Raw genomic sequence first — 8,017 nt, 5'->3', positions numbered from 1 at the left:
CTTTTAAATATATCAGTCTTGAGTGTTACATAAGTAGGACTATCAATGGGCCCATTGTAAGTAAGAATTCACCCTTTCTCCACATTACTAACTAGAGATTTTTCTAAGAGGGAGAAAATCACATTCTTCCCCTGAATATAGGGACTGAAATATTCAGTGCCTGTTACTCATATAACAAAGCATTCAAAATAAGACTTAATTACACATGTACAAGACAACTAGGGAAAGTCATTATGGTAGCTATAAATACATGATCAAAAATACTTGATAGCCTAACTTTGCAAAAAAACTTGGGTGGTGACACTAGCTGATTTTATGTAATGAATATGAGCTTGAACATGTTTTGTCCAGGGTATAAAGTGAAAGTACGAAAATCAAGCTGTTTTTGTGTGCTGGATTCATAACTGAGTAACTGAAATAATAGTTTTTTAATGATCTGATTTTGGATTCCCTATTGAAAATGAAAAGTGACACACAGATTAAGATACAATTTATGAATCCATAATGTCCACAGTATGCCGTGTCTTCTCTTTCTGTCACTGGAGAGCATATAAACAAGTGTTTATGTACTGCGTATCATAATGAGGCCAACTCTTCCCTTCACTCACCTTGTAGATGTTTGGTATTCTGACCACATCAGCTATCAGCACTCCAGCTGGGTTATCTGGCCAGGAAACACGACCTCTGGAAAGGGAAAAGGACATAAAGGCCTGGCATCCTCCAGGGACCTGTCCCGCTCAGGCCATTTCAGTCTGTGCACGTCTGTACTTTTGCAGTACCTAATTTGTGCAAATCAGAAAATGTGCATTGAAAAACAAGCTACAAATTGGTGCCAAACTTTACAGAGAAAAAAACCCCTGTATTTCAGCTGTTCAATTTGGCGATGTGCGACCATCTATCAAGGTTCCACATGCATGATGAGAGCTGCTGCGTAATGCCCTGACCCACAGCTAAGAATCTCCCAATAGAATAGTAACAGAGAGAGTGGGGATGATCAAGGCCACAATGACACACTTTGAGCAGAGCAGAATCTGAACTAACCTACAAAACTGAGAAGTGAAGAGGAAAGACGTGCAGCAGCATTACTCTCAATCATGCAGACATGCTGATGCCTTGTGCTTGTTGTACCTCATCAGTATCTGTCTGCTTCAGTTAGGCTAGGCCTAGCATGATCTAATCATTACCATAATCACATTTTCAGGCGACCTAGAGGAATGACAGTGCTCATTTGTTTCACTGATGGGTACAGATGGGATTTATGAGTGTCGTCCTTTATACTGTAATACACATGGAATCATACAGCATATTCACTGTTTTATTGCAGTAACAGATCTAAACAAAATAATAAACACAATCAGTCTACAGAGTATTAATGAAACAAGATCATTTCTCAGGACATGAACAATTTCTCAACACCAGTGACGCATGTTTTTCTGTAAACAGGAGGCTGCAGAGTTCAGTTTGTAAAATATAACACCAAAGGGACAGAGGAGTTTATTTATGCCATTAATTTAGTTATGTTTCCAATGTGTGGTCAAAAGCATATTATCAGTGTCACGGCTCCTACTCGTGTGATAAGTAGGCATAATGTCACAAAGAGAGATACCAACCAAAATAAATCACAACCATTGAAGTATATAACACTGAGTGATCTCTATCAGTGTATTAGATGCAATGAAGCAGGTGATTTATTGAAATGATACAGTTTGTAGTCCTAACTATCAAAGAATGCACCGTTTATGTCTCTACACTGCAAAAGACCATATTGTAGACACAGCATTCAGCTTATTACATTAAAATACATATGTCTTCAGCACACCAAAAAACTAAGTAAGTTTATTGATGTCAAACAAGAGGATGTCTGTGGCAGTTCTCCTCCAGACAATTTTAACCTGGACAGGGTTTTCCAAAAATGTCTCGGTTGACCATCTTGGCTGATCGGAGAAGTTCTTAGGAAAGTGGACACAGACATTCATTTGTGTTTGGACTTGCTGGCCAAGGCCTGCAGGTTAGCCGGACCGCCCCACACCGTGCCAAAAACATCCTTCTCAGTCCTCAGAGCCTCTGACAGAGGGAGCTCTCTCCCTGACAACACTACCTTTTTCACAGCCTGGATCACCGGGGCAGGTCCTTTTGCATAGTGACTAAGCCAGTTTTCAGCCCTCTGTAGGAGAGTCCCTGCACCCTCCTCTTCCTGGGGGACCTCCAGGACTCCATCTGCCAGTCCAATCTGCAGGCCAAGTTCGGGGGCCACTTTCAGAGCACCACCAAGCAGCTTCAACGCATTCTGGCTTCCTACAATGCGGACAAGTCGCGCGGTGCCTCCCCAGCCCGGGACCAGGCCCATGTGTTTATGGACAAACTGGATCACACTGCCAGGTGCCATTAACCTGTGAGGGAGAGAGATGACGGACACAAGTTATATCATTGGCAAACTTTTAAATGGTTTAAACAGATTCTAGGGTGTTTTTTTGTATTCGCTTTACCTGAAATCGCAGGCAGTGGTGAGCTCTGCGCCTCCTCCCAGCGCTCTCCCCTCCACCAGAGCAACAGAGATCAGAGGCAGCCTGCACTGACAAAACCAGTCTGTCACCATACTGTGGTGCACCTAACATAATTGCTAAACTCCAACGTCATTAAGCTCAGACTGGTTTCTCCTGCTTTACTCTGCACTGATATTTACTAGAGGAGTAGAGGGGTAAATGCGAGCCCTTACCTGAGTAGTCTTGTAAGAGCATTCTGCATGAACATACACATCTTCATGCCATCCTACAAGGCAAAAGAAACCTCATTTAGAGATCGTCGGGCAAGAGATACTGTGACAAATTAAAGCCACAGCAAAGAAATACTCGAATGGATTTCTCTGCTTTTCTACCTGTGGGTTAGATATCGCCCTGACAGCGTTCAGGTCTGATCCAGAGCAGAAAGTTCCAGCAGCACCCTGAACAATGAGGCCTTTACCATCCGTCCAGCTCTCCAGCTGGCTCACCCTCTCCTCCAGGTCCACCATCATACTACCTGGGAGGAAGGAAAAACCCAAAACTACCAACTTGGCTAACTTGTTTATGTTTGCGTATACTGGTAAGTGATTATGTGCAAATGAGTTTTATCCAGAGGAATACCAAATCTGCACTAGTCAATCTGCAAATGTACAGTCACCTTACCAGAGAAGGCATTCATGCGAGAGGAGTTGTTGATGGTCAGCACAGCGATGCCAGACTCTTGTTTGAGCAGGTCAATGGAGCCTCCAGGAAAGGCCCGCAGTTTCTCTCTGATCTCCTCCTGGTTGAAGCCATGGATGCTGGAATACACACAGCCACTGCTCTGTGTCTGCAGCAGCCTAGGAGGAACAACATTTATGCAGTTTATTAAAATCCAATCAATTGCATTCAATCAGGATACAGATCAAAAAGAGAGGAAATGTTGAACCCTTCATTTAACTGCTGCAACAATAAACAATCTGCCTTTTCACTCTGTTGTTCTGTACATGATCAGCTTGCTTTAATCTAAATGATAAGTTTATTCAAATCAAACTGAATATGTGAAATTGTAGTATAAAGAAATAAGTAATGCAAAACTGCCTCATGGAAATCAGACAGGTGCTGCTAAGGACTGAAAGTGAATGCTTGCACTGGCACACAGCAGGACAATGAATGCTTTAAATACACTCCCTTACCTCTCTGTAAATCAGCCTGAAGGAGGTATGGTATGATTTTGACTAAATAGTCCCAATCAGAGATGTTATTTCTTTTGGAGATGAGCCTTTCACCAATCTCAGCACCTCAGAAATGCATTTTGATTGTTGGACTTTGTCTGTGATTTGTGAACAAATGTGGGTTCGATAGACTTGCTGTTCCTTTATTTATAAGTTTACTTACTGTCACCAGCATGGTGATAAACAAATGCCGGCTGGACTCCCTTACCTGGCCCATGCTCCACAGCTGCCGCTGCTCCTCAGGAGTTGTTGCCTCACTGCACACAGCGCCATCCTGCAGCAGTATGGAGATGGAGGAATGTGGAAATTATATCATTTCACATTTACCTTCATTGGGAGAAATTGCATCAGACATATTACTGTATTAAAGAAGGAGTTGGGCACATATAAAGGGGGTACAAATTAAGGAAGCATTAAGATACTCCGCTAGCTGAGTAAGAACAGCAGCAGCTGCTGTTTCGAGCATGTTGGCACAATGAAAATGATCAGAATCAAATCAATTGACAATCATAGGACTTTTGAAAGAATTGGGACTACATTAACTATGGCTCTGTTCTGTGTGTCCCATGAGAGGGTGACATTGAGCCGGCATTCACAATACCAAGACTTTGAAATTGAAGCAGCTAAATGGAATTCAGCCATCAATCATTTTATTATTTACATTTTATTGTTTCCCCCACTGTGACATGTAAAAATATGTCTGTGGAAAAGGTCTACTGAAATACATATTCCCACATATGTATACATTGTGACACGATCCCCATCTTATTCCTGCATGATTGGCTGAGCTTCAAATCCATAAATATATATTTCTTCTCTTTCAAATATCCAGTTAGGAGGAATCTTTAAGAATAAGGATATTACATTACTTTAGTTAACAATATCATCATCATAACAAAACAATCCATTGGAATATAGATGGAAAAACATTCTTAGGAGGCCTAATTGAGAGAATTGCACAGATTAGTTTGTCACTGTAGTAATCTTGCATGTGTTATAAATGAAGTTGGTTTTAACAAAGCCTAGTGTAAGTGCAGGGATTCGCTGTCTTTTCCTAAGTCCTTATGAATTCTGCATCTGCATCTTTGTTTGACTTCATGACGTTTTCCATCAAGGTCAAGGAAAAGTGTTAAGGAAAAGACATTTTTTGACTATTCGGCCACAGCCAGTTTACATAATCTCCCATCATAGCTCCACCTGACTTATTAGCCAGATAAACACATACACCTTTTGGGGCTTTTAATCAAACAGACGAGAGCTCTCTAACAGCACTTGATGAACCTACAAACTAGGGGAAGGCAGATATAAAAAGAGAGGAGCACTTGAAAATATTCCTAGATAAGTACCACAGGGACATTAACGTTATGCAGTGAGCATAGCCAGTAAACGGACATTTAGACACTTACTTTCACATTTAAATACACCATTTTATTGACAAAAACAATAGCACTATATATATATATATATATATAGGATTCGAGTCTTAATACTTTTTCGGTTTAAACTACTGGAAGCAAACTAGTTACACACGCCACTCATGAATAACCTTTCAAAGCTGCTAAGTTAGTGATTTTACTAGTTTGTTCTACGTGTTCACTACGTGTTCTGCAGGAAACCATTGAATCTTTATGTTTGGGAGCTAAATGTCATACCACGTTTGTGCCCCAATCTAACTTGCGCATACATCGAGCAGCATAGTTAATTAATATATTTCGTGAAACCTTTTTAACATGCCTGTACAATACTTACAAAACATTTAGCAACAAAACTGTAAGCACCGACCTTTCTTATTGATAGTCGTGTGGCGTTACATTGAAATCCCTCCCCCTAGAAACTACAGCTCATCGGAAGTAGTCTGGTCTTATCGTTAGAAATCATCATGGAAATCATTGCCGTTTTTAGGGGTGCTCAAGCACACCTACACTTCACCTTAGCACCACTAAATAGTCTGACACGAGACATCCTGTTTTTTTGTTATTTAATTTCTTTGGGGACTTTCTAAGGACACCAGATGCCTATTTTCCATTGTCTTTTCAACACATGGTAATTTTTCCATTTAGGTATGTGGTTCTGAAATTATATAAAAATACAAAGTTAATACTAGGTTGCAAACAATAAACATCAAATCAAATGAACAGCATTAAATACATCAATTAACTAAGACACAAACCAGGTATAGGCCTAACTTTACTGTAAATTCTTCGGGCAGCCGTCCTCGCCAGAAAAACAGCCGTTGATCAACTATGCAAGTAGCTTTTTTAAGACCGATATATTTACGACCCATATTTACGTTGATAAATTTTTAGGCCATGAACTCTGGTGGCCATATGATGGGAGCACAGGAGGAAGTAAAAAAAAAAGGTCAAACATTCACCCTAGAGAGCAGTTTTCAAGCCACCTGCAAAACCAAGTCAAGGTTGACTTTGATGTTTTAAGTTAAATTACTTTACATGTTACCTGTTACTTGTTACTTATTTAAAGTTTTAAGTTAAACCTACATAACATAGCCCGCTTATTTTAACCCAAACCACTTTTCTTAAACCTAACAAAGTAGCTTTGTTGCCAAAAAGCGTTTCACAATATTCACCACCTATTTAACTTCATGTGATTTATGTCATGTACTTTTACTTTGATTTTTTTTTTTAGTCATAAATAAAGACGGCTGTACCTGTGCATTACATTACATTACAGTACATCAAGCAAGTGCAATAAAACAAGACATAGCAATATTACTTACTAGTTTAACAGAAAGAAGGCCAGCTTGGCGTCTGTCTTAAAGCCTTTTATTTCACGAAGCTCTCGCCAGCTTCTTATTCACTCTCTCTTTTTCTCTTCTTAGCTTCCTCTATCAATGTCTTCAGTCTCTTTGCCTCCGCCATTACCTAATGTTACGGCCATATATTTGTTCTGTTATGTTACCCTCTTGCCTGGCTCCGGCACAACACCTGCACTGCTCTCCACAAGAAGCAGTACTGCTTGAAACTCTAGTGGAAATCTAGCCAACAAAGCTTCCACTTACAGTGATGTTACCCATGTCCAAGTGTGTTGTCAAGTAAGTTGTGCTAACATCAACTCAGGATTTATAGCTAGCAACTAAACCTCTGGCTGATTTTCCTTGAGTCAACAACTTTGCTAACACAGGCAAACAGCAAGCAAGCTCAACAACACAAGACACAGCAAACCAGCTAATAAGTTATTACGGACCAGTCCAACAGCAAGAAGGCCAGCTCAGCATCGGTCTTGCTTCCTCTTAGCTCTTTTAGTTTACACCAAAAGTTTAAAAGCCAGTCTGACATTCCCTTCACTTGTCCCAGTCTCTTGAGACAGAGAAAAAGAAAGAGTGGCCAAGTCACTGCCTGAACTTACACAGACCGTTATGGCCCATAGAATTCTTATTCTCAGAGGTATCCTCTCCTAGGTGCAGCCATGATGTCACTAAGGCCATAAAAGGAGAAGCCATCAGTTGTTTGTTTCTGTTCCACTGCTGCGCGAGCAGGTGTTTGCCCTTTTAGCACTGAACATTGTTTTCCCTAATTGCAGGTCTAACTCGCCTGTGGAGCAGACTACTTTTCTTTGTTTTTCTTTTGTTATCTTTTGTTCACATTTTTGGATCCTGAAGGAGACCGTTATCCACAATACAACGCTTTACAGTGAGGAAAATAAGTATTTGAACACCCTGCTATTTTGCAAGTTCTCCCGCTTAGAAATCATGGAGGGGTCTGAAATCATCATAGGTGCATGTCCACTGTGAGAGACATAATCTAAAAACAAAAATCCAGAAATCACAATGTATGATTTTTTAACTATTTATTTGTATGATACAGCTGCAAATAAGTATTTGAACACCTGTCTATCAGCTAGAATTCTGACTCTCAAAGACCTGTTAGTCTGCCTTCAAAATGTCCACCTCCACTCCATTTATTATCCTAAATTAGATGCACCTGTTTGAGGTCGTTAGCTGCATAAAGACACCTGTCCACCCCATACAATCAGTAAGAATCCAACTACTAACATGGCCAAGACCAAAGAGCTGTCCAAAGACACTAGAGACAAAATTGTACACCTCCACAAGGCTGGAAAGGGCTACGGGGAAATTGCCAAGAAGCTTGGTGAAAAAAAAGTCCACTGTTGGAGCAATCGTTAGAAAATGGAAGAAGCTAAACATGACTGTCAATCTCCCTCGGACTGGGGCTCCATGCAAGATCTCACCTCGTGGGGTCTCAATGATCCTAAGAAAGGTGAGAAATCAGCCCAGAACTACACGGGAGGAGCTGGTCAATGACCTGAAAAGAGCTGGGACCA

General features: G+C 40.7%; 1 protein-coding gene across 4 annotated transcripts; it reads right to left on the bottom strand.

Annotated features, from left to right (window-relative positions):
* Nucleotides 1-1,301: 1,301 nt before the first annotated feature.
* Nucleotides 1,302-6,471, bottom strand: echdc1 (enoyl CoA hydratase domain containing 1). Of its 4 annotated transcripts, none has more exons than XM_046045283.1 (7): nucleotides 6,453-6,471; nucleotides 3,924-3,989; nucleotides 3,165-3,340; nucleotides 2,876-3,018; nucleotides 2,717-2,769; nucleotides 2,487-2,567; nucleotides 1,302-2,390 (listed from the first exon to the last, which is right to left on the bottom strand). In XM_046045283.1, exons 2-7 carry the CDS (start codon nucleotides 3,986-3,988, stop codon nucleotides 1,973-1,975), a joined length of 936 nt encoding a protein of 311 aa, XP_045901239.1. In that variant the 5' UTR covers nucleotide 3,989; nucleotides 6,453-6,471; the 3' UTR covers nucleotides 1,302-1,972. The 4 variants fall into 4 exon arrangements, with proteins under 4 accessions (XP_045901239.1, XP_045901238.1, XP_045901236.1 ...); XM_046045282.1 differs by lacking the exon at nucleotides 6,453-6,471 and adding an exon at nucleotides 5,886-5,904; XM_046045280.1 differs by lacking the exon at nucleotides 6,453-6,471 and adding an exon at nucleotides 5,498-5,592.
* Nucleotides 6,472-8,017: the final 1,546 nt, after the last annotated feature.

Source organism: Micropterus dolomieu, linkage group LG03, assembly GCF_021292245.1.
Source record: "Micropterus dolomieu isolate WLL.071019.BEF.003 ecotype Adirondacks linkage group LG03, ASM2129224v1, whole genome shotgun sequence".
NCBI lineage: Eukaryota > Metazoa > Chordata > Actinopteri > Centrarchiformes > Centrarchidae > Micropterus > Micropterus dolomieu.
The sequence above is the reverse complement of the archived record's forward strand: the minus strand, read 5'-3'. Positions and strand labels throughout refer to the sequence as shown.

Excerpts from the sequence above, each read along its gene's own strand:
- echdc1 (XM_046045283.1), bottom strand. The coding sequence starts at position 3,988 with ATGGCGCTGTGTGCAGTGAGGCAACAACTCCTGAGGAGCAGCGGCAGC. Across the intron at positions 3,019-3,164 it reads TCGCATGAATGCCTTCTCTG|GTAGTATGATGGTGGACCTG; the intron begins GTAAGGTGACTG and ends CCTTCCTCCCAG. Across the intron at positions 2,568-2,716 it reads GCTCTTACAAGACTACTCAG|GCTGCCTCTGATCTCTGTTG; the intron begins GTAAGGGCTCGC and ends TTGTCAGTGCAG.